This window comes from Pangasianodon hypophthalmus, chromosome 15 (genome assembly GCF_027358585.1).
Source record: "Pangasianodon hypophthalmus isolate fPanHyp1 chromosome 15, fPanHyp1.pri, whole genome shotgun sequence".
In the NCBI taxonomy this organism is placed as follows: Eukaryota; Metazoa; Chordata; class Actinopteri; order Siluriformes; family Pangasiidae; genus Pangasianodon; species Pangasianodon hypophthalmus.
Window position 1 is genome coordinate 9,622,863 of NC_069724.1, and position 27,450 is coordinate 9,650,312.

The following is a 27,450-nucleotide window of genomic DNA, read 5'->3' on the forward strand; positions in this document are numbered from 1 at the left end:
CCCATGACAGCATCCTTCTCATGCAAAGATTTATTTAAAAAAAAAAAAAAAAAAAAGGAAAGAAACAAAGTAATACAGCTGTGAGATTTTATTTGAGCTTTTATTGGCAATTTCAATATAGTCTAACTGAGTGTATTATAACAAGTGTATTTCCACAGAGTGTACCACTAGTGAAGAACACTGAGGACCAACACCAGGTAACAAATCACAACAATCCAGCATCAGAAGGACATGTGACCTTGAACTCACATTGCACACTAAATCAAACACTGACATTATCCTTGTCTTATTGATTCTGTAAGAAACCAATAATCATCTTCATAAATATACAGTGAACCATTGTATTAAAGGAGTTAAAGGAGTAGTAGAGTGAAAAAACAATTTCTCTTTAAGCAAAGTGCCATAGTTTGGTGTCTAACAAGTAATGCTTAATACAACATTGCTAAATTATTTAATCTTGTTTTTAAATATGATTATGAGGAACTGGAGCTATACTATCATCTGTATAACTTCCAGCTTTTAGTACAATGCTGCTTTCAATCTTTGGGAAGCAGGGGCCTGGAGGGGGAAAGATACCAAAATGCAGTAAATTGTATTATTTTATAATGTCATTTATAAATGACAGTAACCCAACAGAAAGCGGTAAGTTGCTTGTTTTGCTTGTAGTTTGTCTCCCGTGCACATGTAGCAAAGTAGCAAAAAGGAGGAATTTTTTATTTTTTTTTATATGACATCTTCGTAATATATCTACACATTTAATGAATGGTCATATATGACAGGATAAGATGAAAACATGGTTATAAGTACATCACAGTACATAGGAATTAATTGCAAATAGGAACTAAGGTTGAGAATGGGGAACTTAAGGAAAGTTGGACCACACACGCCATGATTGGTCCGAGGAATTGTTCATTGTTCAGTTGTTTGAATTTATTGTTTTACCTCATCACAACTGATTTGCGTAGAATTGAGAAAATGTCAGTTAAAATATCATTTGCTGTGCACATGCATAAAAGAACTCTGTCTTGATAGTGTGAACATGTGGTTAAGGACACAGTGGTACCTGAACGATATCACTGAAGAACTGGTTCTGGTTTGACACAAACATTTTGAGTGAGAGACGTCCATTACTTGTTAACCAAAACAGTGGCTTTGAGGGTTTCAGATCTAGTGCAAAACTCAACATGTTTAAGTCGATGGCTTACATTTGGTTAAGGGGAAAATTGCGTGAATCTGTATTTTCACTGAACTAGTCCTTTAAGGAGTGAAACAAGAAAAAGATCCGGTAAACGTGAATGCTGTGATAACATATTACACTTCATTATTCTTTTTTAAATTTGTATTTACATATACATTGAGATCTTAGAAAGTTGCCCAGAGTCCTTGCTGAAAGATTCAACAATAAAGCTGAATATTTACACTGAATGTAATTGATGAAATTGAGGTAATATTCATGCTTGTGCATGACTTCAGCAATCTTCTGTAACCTCATGCTGACTGTCATTAATGATTAAGCAATGATGATTAAGAAATAACAACAACAACAACAAAAACACACAAGTGACTATAAAACTAAAGAATTAAATCAGCTTTACACACTTCACATGTGACACTGAAAACAATGCTATTGATCATTAATTATTATGTATCATGTATTACTAAAAAGAAAAAGCCACAGTAGTCTGAATTTCTCTTGCATTCAGGATGGCAGTGTAGTGATGAATGGCAGGTAACATAATCCTTCTTTTTTCTCATGACACATCATTATAGAAAATAAGGTCACTTTATCGCTGTTCTGACCAAACAAGCAAGATCCAGTATGTCAAACAAATTTATACATCAAAATCATATTAAAAGAAAGAAAAACTGGGACAAACATTGACATTAAATACCATCATTATGCACTCATTAAACAATATCATGTCTTTCCTATTTTAACTGATAACAGAAAAAACCATAATAGTGTGTGGTTCTCCTTTTAACTCTGCACCTGGCAAAGTTAATTTTGGAGTTTCACCCTGGCCACAAGCCCGTCTGCACTGTGCACAAAAATAAATAAACTCACATTTACTTAGCAAGTCATTTAATGAGAATAAATATTAGATTTAATTACTGTACGTGCATGTGTGCCGGCATACGTAGGCTTTAAATAAATCTTTTATATGGACGGAATATTAAACATACTTCACAATGTAGAGTTTTGTACTTCCTTAAATATAGATTTCCTCCCCAGAAGGTCCACTCTCAACCTCTTTTCATGTGAGATAACTCCAAACTTTATTCCAGTTTATTTTCTGCTGAAGACACCAAACCTTTCAACCCAACAAATCTCACCTAAGAACTCAAACTCTGTATATATATATTTTTATAATATGTCAAAAATGTACATCTGGGACAAATTACAGATTATCTATAATGTGAGACTTGTGAATTCACCTAGATAAAGTCGTGGCAAAGCAAATGTAATGCTATCAGAAGTAGACCTGGCAACCCAAAGGGAGTAAAATGCAGTAAACAGTATTTAAAAAAAAAAAAAAAAATCATAACAGTTCATTTTCAATGTACGCTTATCAGCCACTTTACTAGGAACACCTGTACGCCAGCCAATCATGTGACAGCAGTGCATTGTATAAAATCATGCAAATACAGGTGCAAGAGCTTCAGGTAATGTTCATATCAAACACCAGAATGGGGAAAAAATGTGACCTCAGTGACCGTGGCATGGTTGTTGGTGCCAGACAGGCTGCTTTGAGTATTTCAGAAACTGTTGATCTCCTGGGATTTTCACACACAACAGTCCTGGAGTGGTGTGAAAAACAAAAAACATCCAGTGAGCTGCAGTTCTGCAAGTGGAAATGCCTTGTTGTTGAGGGCCAGACTGATTGGAGCCGACAGGAAGATTATGGTAACGCAAATAACCACTCTTTACAACCGTGGTGAGCAGAAATGCATCTCAGAATGCACAACATGCCGAAACTTGAGGCTACAACCAGGCAACGTTTATCCAAGTTTCAAGCATTCAGTTTCGGTAAGCCTGTGATCATAAATGCTACGGCTAAATCGTAGATGTTGGCACCTCTAGATATTAGCAGTAAAAGGAATGCAATCACGATAAAGTTCTTGTAGATATTTCAGTATTAATTGCACCATGCCTGGGGTGACTCAATGCTCCGGTCATTCAAGTTTATACAGTAACTGACCAGCTGAAAAAAAAAGAGCTTCTCTGTATGCAAAGAGAAGAAAAATCCAGTTTTGACATGCAGCATTTAAGAGAAAAAAAAAAACAGTTGTTTCACTACTGTTTTAAATGCCCTTGCTGACTCGGAAGTGTGTAACACCTACATCACACAACAGGAGGCGGGTATAACAGGGAGTGCCCACCCCCACTGCCACCCCACTCCAAATCTGAGAGGTTCATGCAGAATTAATGAATCATACATAGCTCATGGTGATTTAAATCAATGCTGTAGTGCTGTGGATATTTTTGCACATTCCCACCCTCTAGCTCTCCCTATAACATCCACCACCTGAGGAGGGTCAAGGCTAATCAAATCTCTTTAGATTGAGGAACTATGAAGCAACTATGAACACAAATAAACTAACGTCATTACATAGCCATTCATTCTGCACCACAGTATAACAAATGTTTTGCGAATGACTGACTGATTTCTGCAGCTATTTGCACAGTTTCCTTAGAACTATATACAGAGCCAACTAGCTACCAAGCGAACTAGCAGACAGTAACATAAATAAATAATAGGTATTACTTCATTACTCCTGTTTACTTTTATAGAAACACCTTCTTCTGCCAATTTTTGTTGTCTGAAAAGATCAGATCACAATGCCTTCTGGGTAAGTTCCTGCTCCTTAAGTCTTATAATTAATAATAAATAAGTAATAGATGAACCCTTAACGTTCATCCAAGGAGAAAGATAGGGGAAGTCGACGAAGGAGCATTTAAACAGTATTGGAACAGGGTTTTTAGTAGATGCATACTCTCCATTCAAGGATACAACATGAGTACCCATTATTGTTGTGCATTCCCAGCATAATGTAACATTCTACATTCATGAAGGACACGAAGTCCAATAATATCTCCTTACGCGACGTTAGATTGAGCAGAAGATAACTCCAGCCTCCTTTCTGCTCTTCTCCTGCCGAAATGTCTTCACACATCATCGAAGATTCTGCTCTGTGAAGAGGACATGGAGAGATACCGTCCTCCTGTGTGCCTGTAGTGAAGAGAGAGTGAGTGAAAAATACTGTGGGAAAAAAATCATAAAGTCAGCAGACTGGCATTTATCTGAACACACATCTACATGCTCCAGCACAACCCGGGTTAAATCCATTATATACAGCAGCGCTGACTGGTCAAAAGGTGTCGATTAAGTATTTATTACAGCAGCTCTGACAGTACTTCTATTAATGACTGTGTTCTAATCCTTTTGTTACCCTTCCTATAGTAACAACATACAAAGAGACTTTTATTATGGGTGCTGTTTTACAAAGACAAGGGATAATTGTTTATATGGTGAAGTTTTTTGTTTAAAGCTCTTTTAACGCAAGTTGTTTCACAGACATTCCATAACATTAAATGTAACTATTTACAGATAAAAGTATGTCGTATTGTTCTTTACTTAATAAAAAATTTTAACCGTTGGCAAATTGCTGTGGTATAAGAGGAATAAATTACTTCAGAATATGCTGTTATTGGAAAATAATTAACTTCAGGGTTGTAACAGTAACTCTGCCTTGCTCTGGACTGCATCACACCAACCAGGCTGTGAGTCTGGGTTTTATTCTTTACTTAAGACTTTCAGCCCTTGTGTCTTGGCTGTAAGTAGACTATATATATAAATCTAGTCCAACCTGATACGCCTGCAGACAAATTTAAACCGACTGGTGGCTCTGCCCCTTCCAATACATCAGGGGTTCTCAAAATGATTTCCCTTTTCTCAACTGTTTAAGCCCATCAGGACAGATTTATGATAGGAACACAATAAAACAATTCAAATAATTCTATTCCATTTATTTTATTATTTATTTACTATACTGATTGGAGCCATTGAGCCATTTTTATTCCTGATGTTTACACTGACAGAACACATTAGGACCAAGTTGACATTTAGCTGTTTTTAAAATGTTGAGGTTTGGATTAAACCCCTTCAAATCAAGGGACCAGTCATACAAACTAATAATGATAATAAATATAAGAACTTTGGAAAATCGTGGGCTGTGTAATAATATTAATAATATTACACAGCGGCTCAGCGAGGTTGCCAGTGTGAACACGCTAGGCTGATATCTCTGGTTTCATCAGGAACAAACTGTATCTCTCTCACTCAAAAAAAAAAAAAAAAAAAAATTAAAGATCTAAAGACAACATTACTTTCATTTTGGGATAGCAAATAGTTGAACAGGCAGGTAAGTAAGTGAAAGCTGACCAAAACTGATCTGAAAACCGAACCTGTTGGACTCCAGCGGGTCGTCACTGACTGTTTCTGCATTGAAGTCCAGAGGCTCGGCGTCCTGCAGGAGCTCTATGCGGTCTCTCTCAGAGCGAGTGCCTCCACCGCGAGAGTACTTAGCCTCTGTGGAAGAGCGAGAGGGAATAAACAGGATGTTACAAAAGCCAAGTCAGCAAAAGTCAGCGCATAACAGAGACAAATGTGGTCAGGGTATGAAACTCACGTCTGTTTGAGTTGGAGCTGAGTGTGTCAGCGTAATTAGTTTCCTTCATTTCAGAGGCAGATGCCCTGTTTCTAGCCCCTGCTTCATCTCTCTGATGGCTGTAGCGCTCTCGCCACTCCTGTCACAGACAAACACCTCAATTCAGTTTTATTCATTTATATCCAACACATCTGAATCAAGATCAGTAGTGAATCAAGAAACAGTTAAAACATAACTTTTTGCAACCTTTTCCTTTAAAAATAGGCTGCACAATTAATCAGCGTGAACACCATTTCCGGCGTCCAGAATTAATAAAGCATGATTACTGGGGAGAATACTGGGGAGATATTTGTGGAAAAAACACTTGAAGACATGTTGTTAAAAGATTATTATCAATGACCAATGATTATTAACAGCACAACTCAAAGAGTTTTTTTCCTCTTATAACACAGCAATTGTCCAGTGACTGGAAGAACAACATACTTTTTATCCATTTATAGTTATGTTTAATGTTGTGAAAGGACTGTGAAACAAGCTGGATCCTTTTATCACTTTGTACGTGTTATAACAGTCATCCCTTCACTTTCTTTTGAAGTGAATAAAGAAGATAAAGCAGCTTATTACAGAAAAACCACAGAGTTTCCTGTGGCAGAAAACATACTGAATGTTACGAAGCGCAGAAACTGGAGACTACTTAAATAAATGTTAAATAAATGCAGAAAGCTTCACCTATTTAACTAATATACATTTTTCTCTGTTAAGAAACAACACAGTTTTTTAAATTTGCTTATTATTAGGCCAAGATGTGCTGCATCTGCCATACATTTCCCTGTGAATAAGGTGTTACTATAGAAACAATATCATATTAGAGCAAGCACATTAATATAAACATGTGATTTGAATTACAGCTGGAACAAATGTATGTCTGTATTTAGTTATTTTTTTATAGACTAATTCTTCATCTTCAATTTAGGTGAGAGTAGATTTCTACTTAAAACAATGCAGGTAAAAATAATAAAGTGTACTAATATTATTTTTACTATAATAATTTCAGTAGTAACCAAAATAATTATCATTTTAGCCTTTAGCCTATCTTGGCAGTTTTCTTCATTTCTGTTTAAACTACTTTATATGATTCTTTTATTCTTATCTTAAAAAAAAAAAAAAAAAAAAACGTTTTAAAAGTTTAAATTCCACTAGTTTGGAAAAAATAATTAAAATCACAGAAAACTTTCAGCAACAGTTTAAAAGATCAAAAAAATAAACCCACTCTTCTTCTGTTCTCCCCGTCCTCTATCCTTTGCCGTTTTCTTCTCTCTGCACCAAAAAAAAAGAAAAAATAGCAAAGAAAATAATTAGAGGCTTCTATGCAATGAAAATGAAGCATTTTGTTCTTATATGCATATAAATTATTGGTGTAATGCCCCTAACTCTAAACACAGCCTGTCCCCAACCCTCACCTCTGCGCAGTAACTCCCTGCCTTCATCGATCAGGTCAGAGGTCATCTCACTATCTCCCATAAACTGCTGGAAGCCCAGGAGGTTCAGACAGCGGGTACCAAGGCTACGGTGTATACCAGAGTGGGTATCAGGTAAATGTAAGTATTATATATATATATATATATATATATATATATATATATATATATATATATATATATATATATATATACACTATATTACCAAAAGTATTCGGTCACCTGCCTTGACTCACATATGAACTTAAGTGCCATCCCATTCCTAACCCATAGGGTTCAATATGATGTCGGTCCACCTTTTGCAGCTATTACAGCTTCAACTCTTCTGGGAAGGCTGTCCACAAGGTTGAGGAGTGTGTTTATAGGAATTTTTGACCATTCTTCCAAAAGCGCATTGGTGAGGTCACACACTGATGTTGGTCGAGAAGGCCTGGCTCTCAGTCTCCGCTCTAATTCATCCCAAAGGTGTTCTATCGGGTTCAGGTCAGGACTCTGTGCAGGCCAGTCAAGTTCATCCACACCAGACTCTGTCATCCATGTCTTTATGGACCTTGCTTTGTGCACTGGTGCACAGTCATGTTGGAAGAGGAAGGGGCCCGCTCCAAACTGTTCCCACAAGGTTGGGAGCATGGAATTGTTCAAAATGTTTTGGTATCCTGAAGCATTCAAAGTTCCTTTCACTGGAACTAAGGGGCCAAGCCCAACTCCTGAAAAACAACCCCACACCATAATTCCTCCTCCACCAAATTTCACACTCGGCACAATGCAGTCCGAAATGTACCGTTCTCCTGGCAACCTCCAAACCCTGACTCGTCCATCAGATTGCCAGATGGAAAAGCGTGATTCATCACTCCAGAGAACGCGTCTCCACTGCTCTAGAGTCCAGTGGCGGCGTGCTTTACACCACTGCATCCGACGCTTTGCATTGCACTTGGTGATGTGTGGCTTGGATGCAGCTGCTCGGCCATGGAAACCCATTCCATGAAGCTCTCTGCGTACTGTGCTTGGGCTAATCTGAAGGTCACATGAAGTTTGCAGCTCTGTAGCAATTGACTGTGAAGAAAGTCGACGACCTCTTTGCACTATGCGCTTCAGCATCCGCTGACCCCTCTCCGTCAGTTTACGTGGCCTACCAGAGTTGCTGTTGTTCCCAAACTCTTCCATTTTGTTATGATAAAGCTGACAGTTGACTGTGGAATATTTAGGAGCGAGGAAATTTCACGACTGGATTTGTTGCACAGGTGGCATCCTATGACAGTTCCACGCTGGAATTCACTGAACTCCTCAGAGCGGCCCATTCTTTCACAAATGTTTGTAAAAACAGTCTGCATGCCTAAGTGCTTGATTTTATACACCTGTGGCCAGGCCGAGTGATTAGGACACCTGATTCTGATCATTTGGATGGGTGACCGAATACTTTTGGTAATATAGTGTGTATATATATATATATATATATATATATATATATATATATATATATATATATATATATATATATATATATATATATACACAGTGCTGCTTGAAAGTTTGTGAACCCTCCAGACATGATCAGGTTTTGTGTAAAAAAAAAAAAAAATAGAATAACCTAATCAAATGTACATCCAAAACCCAATTTGTGAAGTAGACTTCCAAATGATGGACACAAACAAAAAAAAAAAAGGATATATTGTCATTATTTATTGAACAAAGGGGGTTAATCTCACAAAAACTGGAAATTTGACTTGTGCAGAAGTATGTGAAGCCTTTTATTTAACAGCTTGTGGCACTTTTGCAACAATTACTTCAACCAAACGTGTTCTGTAACCACTGACCAGTCTCTCACATCTGTCTTTGGGGATTTTTGCCCACTCCTCCTTGCAGAACTCAGCCAGCTGAGAGAGGTTGGAAGGACATCTGGCATGTACCGCCCGCTTCAGGTCTAGCCACAACATTTCAATTGGATTGAGATCCAGACTTTGACTAGGCCAATCAACAGTGTGAACCTTCTTTCTTTTAAGCCATTCCTTGGTGGATTTGCTTGAATGCTTAGGGTCATTGTCCTGTTGCATCACCCATTTTCGGCCCAGCTTCAGCTCTCTGACTGATGGCAGGAGATTCTCTTCAAGAATTTGTTGATGGTCTTGAGAATTCAAGTTTCCCTGAATAATATGGAGTCGCCCTGGCCCAGAGGCAGAAAAGCAGCCCCAGACCTTCACATTTCCACCACCATGCTTCACTGTTGGGAGGAGGTTCTTTTCCTGGAATTCAGTGTTGGCTTTTCTCCAAACATGGCTGCTTTGATTATGACCAAATAAATCTATTTTGGACTCATCTGTCCAAAGAATGGACTTCCAAAAGGCCTCTGGTTTGTCCAAATGCTCTCTGGCAAAGTTGAAACGGGCATCTTTGTTCTTTTTTGAGAGCAGAGGCTTCTTTCTAGCAACCCTCCCATAAATGTCATGTCTGTTCAATATTCGTCTGATTGTAGACGCATGTACATTTACCACAGATGCTGCCAGAGAGGTCTGCAACTCTCTAGAGGTGATGTGTGGGTTGGCCTTTACCTCATTTATTATTTTTCTGGTGCTTCTTGATGATAGTTTTGATGGGCGTCCACTTCTAGGCAGAGTTGTGGTCATGTTGAATGCCCTCCATTTGTAGATGATTTGTCTTCCAGTGGATGGATGGAGTTGGAATCTCTTGGAGATGGTCTTATAGCCTTCCCCAGACTGATGGGCTGTCACCACCTTCTTCCTGATGTCCTCGGATATCTCCTTTCCTCTTGGCATTGTTTGACTACTTGGCACTACAGTGGTTTGGTTGGTTTCCTCTCTCTTTTAATCAGTGTTGCCCAACCACTTTCCTAAGGATGTCTGATTTGATTGGTCTGCTTAACTGATTAATTAAGCACCCAAATGTGTTTCACTTGAATCTGTTACCCACTTGACTTTACCAATGCAGCTGGGGCTTCACTTACTTTTGCACATACAATAATTCAATCTTTCATGTAGTTTTTTGGCTACTCACAAAATTCCCTCTAAACAAACATATGCAATTGATCAACATACATCTGACATTTAATTTATAAAAAGCAGGTGGTGATAAAATAAGAAAATCATGGTAAAACAACAGAAAACTCTGAAGAGCTCAAGGGGTTCACAAACTTTCAAGCAGCACTGTATAATGTGTTGTTAATAATTAAATAAGTTCATTGTTTTCAGATCACAGTGCTTTAGTAAATATTTTCTCACCATGGACATTGATTTAGGCATTGTGTACAATTTTAGGGATTGTGTATAATAAACTGACAATCCATTAGGGCTGCACAATATATCGAAATTATTGAAATATCACAAATGTAAATATTGCGATACGCATATTGCAAGGGCTTGCGATAACTGAATGATTTTAATACTTAAGACTTTAATACTTTAATAAAAGTTATGAAAAGTCAAAGTTTTAGGGTGAGGCAGAGAGCATAGAATACTTTCTTTTCCTCCAAAGAACATGAAACATGTATGTTGGTTATGCCATTGTCAGATTGTAAATATATAAATATATATATATAAATATAATTTAAATTGATTTTAGCATTATCGTACTGCATATCGCATTATTTAACAAGTTATCGCATATTGCATTTTTCTTCGATATCGTGCCGCCCTACAATCCATACATTAATTAGGTTATTAATAAATGTGGTTGTTGCTATGGTTACATCTCAACAGGTGTTAATCTCTCTGTTAAAGACTGATTTTATGCTGCCTGATAATGTATCATTACAAGATTGATTTTTTCTCTACAGGATGATTCTGGTGGAATATTTCAGTGACAGACCTGAAGTACGTGGCAATGCAGAGGATGACTATCAGCATGGGATAGTAGATGTAAAATCCGTTGGCGATAAAGGACAGGACACGCATTGACCCCATGATCTGTAAGAGACATGATCCAGATGAGAGAGTATGAGAGTGTTGAGTGAGGAATAAAACATGACAGGGCATGCTGTTAAGAAAATAATCAGCAACAGTGTTGTGTGATACAGGCTGACGCAAAAAACAGTATGTCCTGATTTTTATTTCACCTCAGCAATTTACCAATGCTAACAATTTTTATGTTGTGGTACATTCTATCCATTTATAGTTATATTTAATGTTGTGGAACATCTGCTATATTATCAATTATCACATTTTAACCATTTGTAGTTATATTTAATGTTGTGGAACGTCCATGATATTAATGATTATCACAATATTTTAATATGGATATATTGTGATAATTATTTTTAGATATCGCCCAGCCTAATGCAATCTTATATTCTGTTTATTTTTTACCGTACATCCAACCTGCTGCTGCTGGTGAGACTTACTGAAGTGTAGGCTGTCTGCTCTTTTGCCTGGTGAGAGATAGCCGAGTCCATGTGGATCAGGCCAAGGAAGTTCAGGCAGAGGGGCGGAGTCAAACGGCAAAAAAGCCTACAGAACAATAACGGTTTGATGAAAAATGAAATGTACACAATGTTTCCCTTTCTTCAAACATACCTGATCAGCCAAGACATGTTTAATGTGCCAAGTTTGCTTGTTTAGTTTAACAATTAGGCTATTGTCGCTTACAAGTACGCTTGTACTACTACTACACTACCGATTTAGTGTAGTGCTGCACAAACAGAAGCGACCTTCAGATTTTCAAAGTCTGAAGGTGGAATTTTATGTTAAGTCATATAAATAAAAATATATTTCAATTTGATTTATATACTGTATATATTCTTTCACATAAATCCTAAATTATGAAACTGTCTCTGTGGACCTACATGCCGCTGAACTGAAGGCTGTAGGCGTCTGTCTGATGGTGTGAGGCCAGGTAGTAGTAGTTGAAGACACGGATTCGAAACACAGTGGAGTAGACGCAAGTGCACAGGAAGAAGATTGTGATGAAACATGCCATCTAGAGGACAAATCAGAAATATCAGCGTATGAGAACTGAAAGTAACAACCCACACAAATTTGGATGGAGCAACCGATGTACAGCCCCCTCCAAAAGTAATGGAACAGCAAGGCCAATTCTTTTGTTTTTGTTATACACTGAAGACATTTGGGTTTGAGATCAAAAGATGAAGATGAATATGAAACAATGGATGAGAATTTCAGCTTTCATTTCCTTATATTTACATCTACATGTTTTAAACAACTTAGAACATGGCACTTAATATTTGGTTGCATATCCCTTGCCTGCAATAACTTCATCAACTTCATCAATAACTTCCTCTGACATCACCAAACTGTTGCATTCTTCTTTTGATGCAATGAAACCTGAAATTCTGATCTATCGCCTCATATTCCTCTTTTCATCTCAAACTCAAATGTCTTCAATGTACAGCAAAAACAAAAGAATTGGCCTTGCCGTTCCAATACTTTCGGAGGGTACTGCATTTCAAATTTGGGGCTGGGCTCCAGAGGCATTACAAACAGATATATGTGCTTTACAAATTGGGATGGAGCTACAGATGTAATAAAAACTAGGACGGAGTTACAGATGTTATACAAATTGGGGCAGAGCTGCAGATGCATTAAAAAGTGGGGCGGAGCTATAGATGCAATACAAATTGAGGCGGAGCTACAGATGCAATACAAACTGGGGTGAACTTCCAGATGCATTACAAACTGGGATGGTGCTACAGATGTAAGTCACATTGGGCCAGTGATACGGATGCCTTGCAAACTAAACGGTATTCAGCCAATAGGGAGGTAATATTACCAACATTACACATCTATTGTTTAACAATTTCCTTGTACTGATTAACTACACCAACAATCTTGTACACAAATGTGTTCATCGCTTAACAATCTTCTCTGTACTGTTAATTTTGGTTTTAAACACAGAGCTGGGCTTTGCTTACCTCGATGTACAGGTAGTTGTAATCTCGTTCTGCGAGCTGGATAAACACAGCAAAGAGAGAGAGGACAGGACGAGTACTGAAGAAGGTGCACTCAGACCAGACCACTGCCACGGAGAAGAGGGACAGGACGACGGCCAACACCCGATAAAACCATTTCTTCAGGAAACATTCCCAATACCACTCTAACAAAACACATGGAACAACAACACAGTAACATAGAAAACAGAGGGAATGATTCGTATGGCTGCTGTGCCTGTACTGGTTTCTCAGCTTATTTAATGATTTATAGAAGTCTCATGCTGTACTGACCTACAGTGGGTGTGTAGATGTAGCGGTTGAACCAACTTGCAGGTTCTGTTGGTGCAAAGCTGTGGATGAACTGGTGAGATGAGCTGGTCTCATTTTTCGCCACGTCTTCCAGGTGAAAGGCTTGATCGAGAAGAATCTGCCACTGTACCTGTGTACGATTGTGTCTCTGCACAGCGTAAATCACCTGATGGAATGAAGTACACATATGGTCCAAACATGAGATTTGCATCCAAATGCTGTTTAATTTTATTTCATCATGTAAGGAACACAGTGCTTTGGAATGTGCTGAGTAAGGAACCACAACCGCATTTCTGAATATAAACACAAGTAAAAGAGAGGTTTAGTTTTCACCTGCTTGTGAAGCTTCACCAAACTCCTTTCACTGGGATACGTGTTCTGTTTATCATCAAAATCTTCATAGTCATCCATATTCCTGCCCATCTTCTCCTGATATTCAACAGGGCACTGGAAATACAGTTACAGCATTTAATCAGCCTTCATTATATTATGGTATGATCTTTTTTATGATGAGTCCTTTTTTGCTATAATCTCCCTAAATTCTCTCAGTTGTATACCTCAGTATATACAATATGTTGCTTTGTTGTTGTTGTACCATGCATTTTTGTTTGTACAATCTCTAAAACAAAATTATAAAGACTCCTTGATAGACATTCCCAGTCTATCAGAGTATTTCACAGTATTGCCATTTTTGGCTCACAGTACAATTCTGAAGTTAAAAAAAGCATTTATTTGTTATCAAATTACAAGAACATAATGCAGAAGAAAGGAGTGTGGCTCATTTATTTCTGTGATTTGTTGCACTGAATTAGTGAATATAACATGCAAATGTTCATTATGATGCACGTGTTATATGCATTAGCACTGTATATGATTATGATTACATAAAGTTTATTAATTCAGTGAGATTTTCATTCTACATGCTCGGTGGCAGTTCAAAGCTTCAATTTAAACCAAAATGAAATCGGACACTGTAAATATCCCCGTGGCATGAGATGTTATGATTAACAGAAGGAGTGGTTGCAATTCATGTTTTCGCCTTGCATCAGTAACTGACACAGTAATGGGAATTTCATCTTGTTTTAAGCTATCAGCTCAGTTAACCAGTTTTATTTACCCAAAGCTGACCAAAGTCATTGATCTTTGCCTATCAATAACTTAAACTGTTCAGTAAAATCATACTCTACATTCTGTTTGACAATATTATGCTCTGCAGAGTCCTTGTTAATAAATCAATTTACACACAATTCCTGCATTATTACAGTATAGTACTGCTTTGCCTGCACTTAACCTTCATTAAACTAAAATTAAAAGAATATCTGAATATTCACCTCCTCAATACATTACACACTTCATAACAAACAGCAATGAAGTCGACGAAACCTTGTGCGGCTTCACATTCAAACACATCTCACCAGTCTTACTAGAAATGTCTGCAAATGAATCAAATTGACTGGATGCATTTTGGTCAAGACTGCACACTATCTGATTAACGGCATTAGAGAACTGAACACTGCAAAAATGTGAAAAGCATCTATTATGACACTTTAGACATGTGAGTCAGCGCCCAATGTTCAGGTAAAAGGACAGATTCAGAGAACTGACTCATTCACGAAAAACACACCACTAACTGACATTTTGGTGAATGATCAGTCCTGTTTCAGAAATATAGTGAAGTGGAACATGAAAAGCATTTCAGTAAATGTCAGCATGTCTGCTCACAGATGTGCTTATAGCATAAAATCTAACCGCATTCGATTCACAGAGTGTATCCTTTCATGAATGCTACATCTCTAGCATTTAGTGAGAAACCCTTACAATTCACTTTATAAGATCTGGGCAAAAACACAGTATTTGTCAGAGAGCAAAAACAAACTTTACAGTCCAGAAAACACATCAATAATATAAAATAAAAGCTGCAAATACTGTATATTCACATGCTGTTTCCTGTGACTCACTTATACACACTTCTTACCTTTCTGAGGATCGTGTCGACATACTTCCTGAAGGGGTGATTATACTTGATAGACTCATTGACCTTCCTCACTTCCTGTATTATACAGAAAAAAAGTTTAGATCTAACATTTCATCATAAAGATAAACACATTTTACACAGTTAATTACACAGTCACAGTTATTATATACTATTAGGAAAGTCACAATTGTTTTATTACGTGTGGCTGCAAAAAATCTACCAGTACTAAAGCTCCATTAATTTATTGGTGGGAATTACACATTATTAATGCTTCTTTACAAGATACAGTCAAAAAAAAAAATACATTAATGAATGTGATGCTATGTTGAACAACCACCAAACACACTGCAGACACTAAACGGCTATATCACTGGCAGGATTCAATCTTCTGATTAAGGGTCAAACCATAAGTGCAAGTCACACGTGGTTTTTCAGCAAAACTTCACAAGTGGAATTACAGAATATACAAACACGAATGGTTTTGGGTTGTGAAACTTTGCCTCAAGTTAAACTCTGATGAACTTTGACACACAGATTCACATTATCAGCCAACAGCACAACTGATTTGGCTGCACTGATCTCTGAAGGTGTGATCCCTCATTCTGCAGCACAGAACACTGAAAATGGATGAATTGCTTATTTTAGCATTGGGTTAAGTTTATGACTGGTAAGTTAGCTAGCTGGCTAGCAACCAACTGAGAGAGGTTGCAAAGACAGATCTCCTCCTGACAGATGTAAAACAATATTTGGCATCAAAGGCATATCTATAAAATTTGCAATAAGCAACAATGAGATACCATGCAAAAAATTTCAAAAACAAAAAAACAAACAAAAAAAAACAACAAAACTCTTGTTCCTGGGCAAAGATATCTTACATAAGAGGCACTGCATATGATAGGTGGACACAATGTCACATGTGAGCTATTTTATCTGAATTTAACAGTGGAGTGGTTATTTTTTTTTATTTACTCAGTCTCCTTCCCTGTTGCAGTCATTCCAGTTGCTATTTAAGACTGTCGACAAACAGTCATGATGAGGAGGTCTTGGGCAGAACGATAGTATCTGGCGGTCAGTGAGTTTTGACAGATTTCAGGGATTACCTACGCTCAGTACATACACATCTAAGGAAATGTACTGTACTCGTTTTTTTTTACAGCAAACATTGGACTCCAACCTCAGCAATTTGATCAAGAGGAGCAATGAGTTGGAATCACTAATGGGGAAGCTGATTCAGACCAATGGGGAAGCTGATTCAGGTGAGTCTCATCTGTTTTATTTTGTTTTATTTTATTTGAATATTTGGTTGGCTTTATTAACTTCAAGTGAGAAAAAAAGAGAAGCTGGTGAGGGAACAACTGTGTATAACTGCTATTCTGTAAGTGATAACAGGAACTAACTTGTTTCATGAATGCTTCACAACATTAAAAGTGGACAAACAGTTAAAAAACTATGATGTGTTGTTCTTTAATAAATTAAAAATTTGTAATCATTGGCAAATTGCTGTGGGATAAGAGGAATAAAACATTTTGAGATATGCTATTAAAATTAATCTTCATAAAACTTGTAACAGTAAGAGTTGTAACAGTGTCGCACCACGCCCAGCATTGATTATTTTCCTATAACTACACACTCCCCAATGTTTTATTCCTTACTTCTTACTTCATCAGGAAATCAGTATCGGTGTCATTTTCATGTCGCAGGGCTTTAGTAAGCACACACTGCCCACCTCTATGACGTCCTCCAGGTTCTCCTCTGCGTCTGCTTTCTCCGTCATCAGCTTAGCTGCTTTGAAGTAAGTCTTGATGAGCAGGTGTCCTTGTTTAGAAGCTTCCCAGTAAGAGCGTGGGATTTCCACCAGGCCATAGCCCATCAGCAGCACCAGCAGGAACAGACCCCACGTGTTGGCCGCTGTGATGCCGATCGTCTGCAGCTCGTACCTGGTCAAAAGATGAGTTCAGGTTCTGTCATACAACACAGTGAGACAAGGCCAGTGTGTAGGCTGCGTGACTGCCGAGGTGCTCTTACCAGGACAGACTCCACTGAGGATGTACAGCTACGTAGATGAGCAGGGAGCCGAATATAAACAGGTAGGTGCCGTAGTAGATGGCGTTCTCGATGAGAGCGGTCTTTATTTTGCCTGTGATGGAGAAGCCTCCAGAGCGGGCATACGACTGCATAAAGGGCAGAAGAAGCCTGGAAACAAACATGCCCACACACACGTGCACACAGAATTAAAACAACTCATAAACACACATATATTCAGTGCAAATTATATAACAGTGAGTTATATGGGTATTTGCTTAGGGTCCAGATGAATGAACATGCAACAGTCTTAAATACCAATCAACTAATATATCAACTGATAAACGTAATTATAACCTAATAATCAATAAATCAATCATATAAGAAATGTGCAAATTGATGCATGCAAAATATCTAAAGCAAGTAACTTTGCAGCACTAAAGGTTGTATTAAAAATCGTGATCTTGATTCATTTCGCAATGCAATTTGATTCAAGAATAGCGTCAAATCTGAAGCATTAGTACTCTGACCAATGACAACAGACTTTGTACGACGTGACCTTACACACGCAGCTGAAGCGTGGCTACAGACGAAAAGGTTCTTGAAGTTAATAAGACGCACAATAAAAAAGCAGGTTGTTGTGTTAACAGGAAACGGGAAAGCACAACCTCCCCCCCTGTTGGACACAACCTTTCCCACGTTGGAAAAATCGAAGTTACAGCTTTAAGCACTAACATTAGAGACTCCTTCCAAACATGTTAAATAAACATCTCCTTACAGAAAACGTCACCATATCAACAATTACACATGTTTATTAATCCGTTTATGTGGAGCATCCACCATACAAGTTCCTGTGAATTATTAGTTATTATAGAAACTAAAACATATTAGAATGAATGCATTAATATAAACCTGTGATTTGCTGCAGCACTACTGTCAGAGCTGCTGTTATAGAAAATTAATCAATGCATTCTGACCAATCAGATTTGAGAATTCAACCTGGCTGTGGTGTATATATAAAACAGATTGTTTCTTTAAAAAATGATCAAAGAAATCAAGAGAATTGTGATCTGAATACTAAGCCAAAAAAATATGCAGCCCTAAGTAAGACGGATACTTTTTTTTTTTTTTACAGATTAAAGTAGCATTATAGTAGAAGAAAATACTCTGCCATGAGTAACAAGTGGATCTGTGATGTATTGTCAAATTACAAGGTTGGATGATCATCCAAAAGTGAAACCGCAGGCAGCAAAATAAAAGCAATGAGAAGGTCTTGTTTTCTTTTGGTTGTACTTCACATGGACTCTGTATTTTGAGATATGTGTGAAACTGTAGAACTGGTTTACAAACTGAAGAGTCAGTGTTTGCTGTTCTCATTTCAGCCAGTCAGAGTTTGCCGTTTTGTTTTCCATTAAATGTCTCTAAGGATTCTGGGTCGGCATGTGCAATTCACAGCCAGTACGAGTCACCAAAACTGAGCTTGTGGCTGAAACTGTAATATTACCATTACTAACTGATTAAGAATTTACAGTGTCACTGTTTCTAGATCAGTAATGTTTGGCCACATGTGTCGAGCGAAGCCCTGATGAGACTGTATAATAATCCGATCATCTTTTTTTTTTCATTCTCCCAGGATTTAATGGTAGAAAGAGGGAGTATAACAATTGTTCCCATGTCTTTCATATCAGATCACACTTAGAACAAAGTCTATACACCACTGTGTTTCTTGCACATATCCCATGTAAGGCATCATGGGACTCTGGAACATTGTGAAACGGCTTCTTGAAGTTAACAACACCAAGAAAGCTGTATTCCGGTACATTCCATTTTACTGATCTCACAGTATGTGCATCTCATGAGAGCTGACCTTAGGTCTACATAAAGAATGAAACAATAGTTCGTTTTTGATCTGGATCATGGATCGCCAGGGCAGTTTCCTTTGGAACTAGTGGAGTTTGCTTGTTTCCTGTTTGCTTGGTACGTTTCCGAGTACTGATAACAAAAAGTCGTCAGCTCTTGACCTTGACCTGACATGTGCAGTGTGTGTAGCAACTTTGCTAATTAGTACTCGGCAAGGAAACAAGCAAATGGGAACAATCATGTTGGTCCTCCACTAAGTCGCACAATTCAGTTGTGTGAACACAAACACATGTTGATCCCTCTCCTAACTGTTGAGCTCAGGTGTTTCAGACACACCAATTTCTAACAGGTGCATAAAATCAAACGCATTGCCATGCAATCTCCATAGACAAACGCTGGCAGTAAAATGGGTCATACTGAAGAGCTGAGTCACTTTAAAATGTGGCACAGTCACATGATGCCACCTTTGCAACAAGTCAGTTGGTGATATTTCTACCCTGCTAGAGCTGCCGTTGTCACATGTTAAGTGTTATTATTGTAAATCAGACGAGTCCAGAAGCAACAACAACTCAGCCACAAATCAGTAAACCACGCAAAAACTCACAGAGCAGGGCCACCGAGTGCTGAAGCATGTAGCGCATAAAAATCTCTTACCCTCTGTTGCATCACTCATTACAGAGTTCCAAACTGCCTCTGGAAGCAACATCAACACAAACACTGTGCATCAGGGGCTTCATGAAATGAGTTTCCATGGCCAAGCAGCTGCACACAAGCCTAAGATCACTATACACAATGCCAAGCACTGGCTGGAGTGGTGTAACGCACGTCGCTACTGGACTCTGGAGCAGGGGAAATGTGCTCTCTGAAGTGATGAATCACGATTCACTATCTGGCAGTCTAATGGAGGAATCTGGGTTTGGATGCCAAGAGAACGCTACATACTGTAATGTATAGTGCCAACAGTAGTTTGGTGAAGGAAGGAAGGGCTTGGACCCCTTAGTTCCAGTGAAGGGTAACGTTAATGCTGCAGACTTTTAAGACAATTGTATGCTTCCAATGTTGTGGCAATAGTTTGAGGAAGGCCCTTTCCTGTTCCAGCATGACAATGCCCTGCACACAAAGTGAGGTCTCTAAAGACATGGTTTGAAGAGTTTGGTGTGGAAGAACTCCAGTGGCCTGCACACAGCCCTGACCTCAACTCCACTGAACACCTCTGGGATGAATGGGAATGTCGATTGTGAACCAGACCTCCTCGCCCAGCATCAATGCCTAACCTCACTAATGCTCCTGTGACTGAATGGGAACAAATTCCCACAGACACAGGCCAAAATCTTGTAGAAAGTCTTCCCAGAAGAGTGGAGGCTGTTATTGCCTCAAAGACCATATCAATGCCCATGGTTTTGGAATGGGATGTCCAACAATCTCATTCAGGTGTGATGGTCAGGTGTCCGCATACTTTTGGCCATATAGCGTACCTCTGACAAATGAAGGGACTATGACTATGACATTCTCACATTTCTAGATCACCTTAAGTCATAATCCAAAGTGAGAGCTGTAGGGTTGGATATGGTGCAAGTTTTACAACTCATACTCCATTTCAAATTCACATAACAACCCTAAACACTATTTGATTCTAGACAGTAGTTACTATGTGGAAAACGATTTCTAAATAGGCAAAGTTTGCAAAGTGTATGTCCATCTCATGATGGATTAAGATTAGTTATTAGGGAATTTTGTTGCCATCTCACCATGTAAGACATTGTGAGGTCCAGTACACAACCCTCCAGAAGACAGGCATGATGCCATCAGGAATGTAGCTCCATGGCTTGTGACACACCGTTGCAATGCTGTGAAATGAACACAAAACAGTGTGACTTCGTGACTTCACATCATGTGACCAGCATCATCACCTCAAAACATGTGGCTGAGTTTCCATTCAAATGATCTGCAATTTTAAAAACAAATTTAAAAGCGAAAATGAATCGAAGTCTCAACTACAGTCATGTGAAAATCATGAAGATGACATAAAAAAAAGTGATGTAGCAGAAAAGATTACAATGCTCAAAGTGCTCAGATGTTTTTCACCTGCATACGAAAAGCAGCAAAATAGCAGCATAATGAAGAGATTAATACATCATTAGTAAGCATAGTGATGTCTGATGTTGCATATATTAATAAAATCAAGAAATACTTTCCATCCACAGAGCACAAAATGTCCTCTGTGGCTATGATTATGTTTAGATATATCCATTAGGGCTGGGCAATATGTTGATATATATTATCAATATCATGATAAATTACATCACAATACACTTTTCAGAGATATTGGGCCTCATTTATCAAATTTTTAGTAGAGTTGTGTGTAAATGTTTGCATAAGCCGACTGAAGTTTCAGAAATGCTGATTCGTATTCATGTCTGTTTGTTGATAAATCACCCGTAAACTACCAGGTGTGTGCATGGCACAGCTGATTTGCATATAGTGACACCCACAAAACTCCATAAAAGGCAAAGCTCACACAGCTGAAATGACAAGTGAAAGGCAAAAATATACTTCTTCAGATGTAGAAGTGAATGTTATGTTGACTCATGTCTACGCCAATATGGAGCCAAATTACAGAAACTGTGAATTAGATGTGAAAAGAAAATTTGACATTGAAATTTGACAACTTTTCTTTTTTTTATTCAAAGACAAGTGTCTCGGCAACTCTCAGCCCGAAATCCCCCACGCCCTCCCTGATGTCATGTTAGAAAAGCAGAAGGGCATGTGTCTGCAGAAAGTGAAAGGTCTGCAGCACACTAGGGAGTATACAGCACACTGCAGCTTGAGACATACCAGATCGGTCGCTTAGCGCTGGCTCGAATCAAGTGTTGCACAGGATAAAGAAGATGCCAAACAGAACTGACTTACACACAGCCCGAGTGTGTCCCTCTTTTACACAGCGGCATTCTTAATGGAATGGATGACCTTATTTTTCTTAATTTAGGGATTTATTTTGGCTTGCTTTCTTTATTTTTTCATATTTAATATTTCTTTATTTAAAGCCATTGATATGAAATGACTGGGTTTCACAAAAGTTTAAATTAAATTTGTGTGTGTAACTAAAAATATACTAGCTATTTAAACTTCACAGAATAATCCAGAGATTAGAGTGCAATTCATCACTCTAACTACATTAACTATATTATTAATCCTATGCATAGATTTAAACACACTCAGGAGCACGAGTAGGATATGAACGTTTTCTGAAAGTACGGGATTTTCATGAATACCACATTTCTTGCGTAAATGCTTCTACGAACAATTTACGAATAAATCCGTTCATATCCAGCTTCATATGAGGCGCATTGTGAGTATCATTAGTATGTTCATAACAATTTCAAACGGTTTGGAATCAGCAGATTTCCACGTTTCCAGCAGAAGTTCAGCAGAACTTTATAGTCAATTTTTTTATACTGTAAAATATTTTAATTTTATTCTGATTTTTTCTAAAAAAAAATTCTCTCCTTTTCAGTATTAAACAATCTTTGTAGATGTTAAATAAAAGTTTCACTGAATTTCATTCATCACAATATTTAAAATGTTTTTATTACAAAACTGAATATGCATATCATAAAAATATCTTCAAGTATCATGATATATTTTTGTGATATCGCCCACCCCTAACTTAGATATAGCAGGGAAACATGTGACTTATATCTACAAGGTCATCATTTTTACACATCTCTGTGACTCTTTTTCGCATCTCATCTTTACTGATAGATCAGATTTTACACCTTAGCCTAGTGTAAAAACATTTTTGGAAAAAAAAAAAAGTTCAATTTGGTCTTGTCTGTTCAGTTTTATTTGGATTTTCAGAATTCGCGTAAAAGAGATGGATGAAAAACCCCAGTGAAGTGTCAATGTAGAAAGGTGAAATACTGCAGCCAGATAATGACAATTTCACTCACAAACACACTCTTGATGTGTAAAAATCAAAGGATGGGTGCATAAATATACTGTTATTATTGTTATTATTATTATTATTATTATTATTATTATTATTATTATGCAATCTTTAAATTCGTCAGATCATTTAAAGTCCTCCAGTATACCAGGCTGATGAGTAACAGAACACAGTCTCACCTAATAGTGGGTGCAACAGTTGCATTTCCTGTCGTCTGGTTGGAGATCTGAGGTCCTGGAGTGGGTGTCTGATGGCTACTTACACACTGTCTGTATATTGTCTGAAATATAGAATAAAAAACACACAGTGAGATTTGTTTTAGTGTGATTGTACCGCAAAGAACTGAAAACAATCTAGGCAACAGAGAACAGTAATCAATCAGCCGAGACACGTCTACTGTATGTTCTCTCTCTTTTTCTTCTGGAGCTTTGAGGCTAATCAACGTAACAAGTAAGGAAACATAACTGCCAAAAAAATCAGCATCATGCAAAGTGCATTCCTAAAGCCAGTGGTATACGTCCAAGGACAAGCCTACTCAATGCAATAGAACCACAGCTGAACACATGCAGAATGAGCTGAGCTGTTGTGTTGCCAGATCCACAGATTTACAGCAGACTAGGACTATAGTGAACTGCTCAGCAAGTTGTGTGTTGGGCATTTAGCATAAATTAGATTAAATCTGTCTCTAATATATATACTGTATTAAACATTCAAATTAATTAATTTATACAAACTCAAATCCTATATCAAATGGATCCCAGTCATCACAAGCACACACATTGGAAAATAAATTGTGCAGTTTTTGTGTGTGTTAAGTCTTGTGTAAATGAATTAAAAATCCCAGCCACATTTACAAAAGTTTCTGTAATGCTGATTTTCTTCGTACTCAAGTGGATATGCGATAAACAGTAATAAGCTGTAAATTATCAAGCGTGTTCACGATTTGCATTTAGCGACTGACAAAAATCTATAAAAGTCAAAGCTCCCAGAGAAAAGAAAACAACAAAATGACAATTACACTGTGAAAGAGCGCCTCCTAAGCGTGGTTTGAGCTGATGCTTTATTCAAATAGAGTAATTCCCAACGAAATCATTCCGAACTGTGAATTACCACTTACGAAGTAAGCCGAACGCACAGTAAATATTCCAGTAATGCAGCTCAGCCAATGCAGCTCAGCCATTGCAGCGTGTCGCAGATACACACTAAGTCTTCCTCCTTTTATAGGGTGCTTTTTCATTTGCCTTTAAAAATGTATTGTACGATGTTGGTTTCCAATACAGTATTCCAATACATTTGGCAAAACCAGACAGTCTTGATGTTGGATTTCAGGAGTATTAGGTTTTGTAGTATTAGTACTGGGTATGGGAGAGTAAGATTTTGTGTTTTAGTGAAAGCAGAAAACTTGAAAACTAGAAAAGTTGGCTGTAGTGCTGATTTATTTTGCAAACAATAAGATATGGAGAAGTCTCTGTGTTTCGCGTTGAACGTTTTCTTGCTGCTGCTTCCACGAGTTCAAGAAAACAAATTAGCCAGAATTTAAACAGTTTCCTCTCCATGCAGTGGCACATCTCGAGCAGAACAAAGGCTGCTGTGTGTAACAGTTCTGTTTGGGAGTGTATGATGAGAGCAAAATCTGCAATTCATGTCTCTTCGCGAAGTGTGTGTGTGACCAGGGTGGAATTGAAAAATTGGTGAAAAGAAAAAAAAAAAAAAAAAGGCTGTTTTTTTTTTTTTTTTTTTTTTTTTTAAGTGTACTTACATATTTGGCCATCACTTTACATTTTATTATTTGGGAATTAATACAGGTTTTGTAAGCTTTTTAAAATCACTTTAACTTTACTAAATCAAGTCTTACACATTATATGAACAAAGTTGTGAAAATTGGGAGTTTGCTGGAAATCTACCTCGCTTGCCATCCGATCCTTTATAGCTAGGAAGTTAACTTTAATTTAATCATTAAAAAGTTTTTCCACACTTTTTCCACTAACTAATGTAAAAACCTGCATTTTTTTGATCACAGTGGAGCCCTGAATGTTGAAAGAAGTTCTGAAAAATGTTCTGAGAGACGTCAAGCGCTTTTTAACCTCCCGATCACAAGCTGGAAGCAAGTGAGAAAACCAAACATGCAGCACAAAGTGCTTGTGAAATTTTCTGTCTTGTTAGTGAGCGAATATGAGATTTCTGACATGCATCCAAAATATTTCATTGCCAATAATCCAACATTGCAAACAACCTAAAATAAAAACGTGTGTATTTTTGGAACATTCATCAGTATGTGATGTGATGTCCCACTTTAACCGTAGCTGCATACAATCAAGTCACACAAGCAGCTCGAATTCTCTTGATTTTCTGCTTCCACAACTACTGATAATGACAATACTGCTAATATTGATAATAATAATAACAAATCTAATCTAGAGGATAGTAGGAGTGCTAAAAGCGTTGTTATGGTTACAGTGTGAGCAACGTGTGAGATGTTTTTTTTAAAATATCAGCACAAAAAGTGCTCTGGCAATTGTGAAAGCAGCCTGACGTGTCTTGGCTTATTAAAGTGGTCCTTTAATACCATTAGCCGTATGTGTTACACTTTAAACTGGTGGTCTGAACAAACCGTGCTGACGTCCAGAGGGAGGATGAAGACGATGAGGAAGCACAGGTACCAGGCGAGCAGCGTGCTGAACAGGACCATACGCTGCTGCTTCTTAAAGTCTCCATACCGATGCAGGAGGAAAAGAGCCAGAAAGAAGACGACCACAATCTCGATGGCCAGCGCCGCCCCGCTCATTCTGCCCCTCTACCCAGTGCAGCAAAGACACCTGGGAAATCAGGCTGGTGGGAAGAAGAGACATCAAGTATACAAATGATTTGGAAGATGCTTTAAAAATAAAACATGATCATGTTTACTGCGTGACTTCCACGATCTCATTACAACTTTCCACTGAGAGTCGATCGCTGACAAAAGCCGGTGTGGCGCTTGTGTTCCCTGAAAGACTCTTTTGTTTTTCTTCAGCAGAGCAAGACAGAACGAGTGCAATCAGCGTGTCCTAGATCTGAAGCTGTACGACTGCGAGGGCATGCCACTTTTACATGGAATGAGAAATACGCCACTACAATCTGTATTTCAAATGTGCAAATCTGTCATTTTTATGCCTTTATTTGAATTTCTAAGTGAAGTTTTTTTAATTGAAATTGTATTCCAGGGTTTGAATCTGTGTGTAAGGGTTCAAATTCAATTTTAATAATCATCAGGTGTGGAAAATTCAAATTCCGCTTTTGGTGGTGTATCCATTTTTCAAATCATTTTCAAAACACTACATCATCGGCAGTCACGGTGCAGAACGAATGTGCGTTCCTTTGCTTTTCCTCCCATGCAGCGTTTGGAAAATGTTGATTTGAATTTGGAGAACTGAATTTGAAATGGATTGTGCCACCAAAATCTGAATCGTAAGTTTCTACACCTGATTATTTTAAATTTGAATTTGAAACCATTCACACCATGCAAAACAATTTCCACTAAAAACCATTTCAAACCATGAACTATCATTTCACCTTGATCTCATTCAACTTCCACTTTAATTAATTCAAATAAAGGCATAAAAATTCAGATTAATTCATTCCATACTTTTAATTTTCACTCCAGTGTGCAGTTAGGTTTATAATAATAATAATAATAATAATAATAATAATAACAATAATGATCTGCCAGTGCATAATGGGTCTAAATAAGATTTTAAGCATTTGAAAGTGTTTCATATTAATCTTATTTAACTGTTTAAAAAAAAACAGGTCATGTAGTGATATAGATAGTGTCTGAATATTAGTTGTAAAAGAATAAACTTGACAAAAAAACAAAAACAGACACAAAACACAATCATTATCACAATACTGACGTCTCTACACATAACATTTAAATGTATAACTGTTACTGCGACCTGTCATGGCTCAGTCCCAAACTGCATCCTCGTCCCTACACAAGAGCACTGCGTCTGGTCTAAAATACACAGCAGGAAGTGCACTCTATAGTCAATTACAGTCCTTTTAAACGCGTCCATTATTACCGTGTTTTGCTAGCTGTACATTAGGAAGTAAGATTCAGATTGCTCCTACCTCAGCTGTGAGCAGATAAACGGTGTTTAAAACGCTAATATCTGCTCCTATTGCTGATTAATTAACGACAACGACGAACTCTTCTCCCAAAATAAAGCTATTTGAATTAAAGTCATCATGGTGTTTTCGACAAAATCTCAAACGTCATCCAGGCAGCGACCTGTATCCCGAGCAGCTGTCTGCTAGA

The 27,450-nt window shown here is 37.7% G+C and overlaps 1 protein-coding gene across 3 annotated transcripts; it reads right to left on the reverse strand.

Moving 5' to 3' along the window:
* Nucleotides 1–79: 79 nt before the first annotated feature.
* lmbrd2b (LMBR1 domain containing 2b) lies at nt 80–27,450 on the reverse strand. Of its 3 annotated transcripts, none has more exons than XR_008304027.1 (19): nt 27,264–27,450; nt 25,768–25,985; nt 23,336–23,436; nt 20,959–21,057; nt 17,354–17,521; nt 17,055–17,265; nt 15,329–15,403; nt 13,687–13,800; nt 13,336–13,519; nt 13,027–13,208; nt 11,941–12,074; nt 11,500–11,605; nt 10,968–11,065; nt 7,131–7,234; nt 6,941–6,987; nt 5,692–5,809; nt 5,468–5,591; nt 4,104–4,232; nt 80–2,799 (listed from the first exon to the last, which is right to left on the reverse strand). XR_008304027.1 is itself a non-coding variant. In XM_053240394.1 (19 exons), exons 3-19 carry the CDS (start codon nt 25,939–25,941, stop codon nt 4,169–4,171), a joined length of 2,103 nt encoding a protein of 700 aa, XP_053096369.1. In that variant the 5' UTR covers nt 25,942–25,985; nt 27,089–27,147; nt 27,264–27,450; the 3' UTR covers nt 80–4,168. The 3 variants fall into 3 exon arrangements, 2 of the variants coding, with proteins under 2 accessions (XP_053096369.1, XP_034167047.1); XM_053240394.1 differs by adding an exon at nt 27,089–27,147 and having other exon boundaries at nt 80–4,232; XM_034311156.2 differs by having other exon boundaries at nt 80–4,232.

Excerpts from the sequence above, each read along its gene's own strand:
- lmbrd2b (XM_034311156.2), bottom strand. The coding sequence starts at position 25,941 with ATGAGCGGGGCGGCGCTGGCCATCGAGATTGTGGTCGTCTTCTTTCTG. Across the intron at positions 21,058-23,335 it reads ACTGTTGCACCCACTATTAG|CATTGCAACGGTGTGTCACA; the intron begins GTGAGACTGTGT and ends TTCATTTCACAG. Across the intron at positions 7,235-10,967 it reads TGCATTGCCACGTACTTCAG|CCTTGGTACCCGCTGTCTGA; the intron begins GTCTGTCACTGA and ends TATACACCGTAG.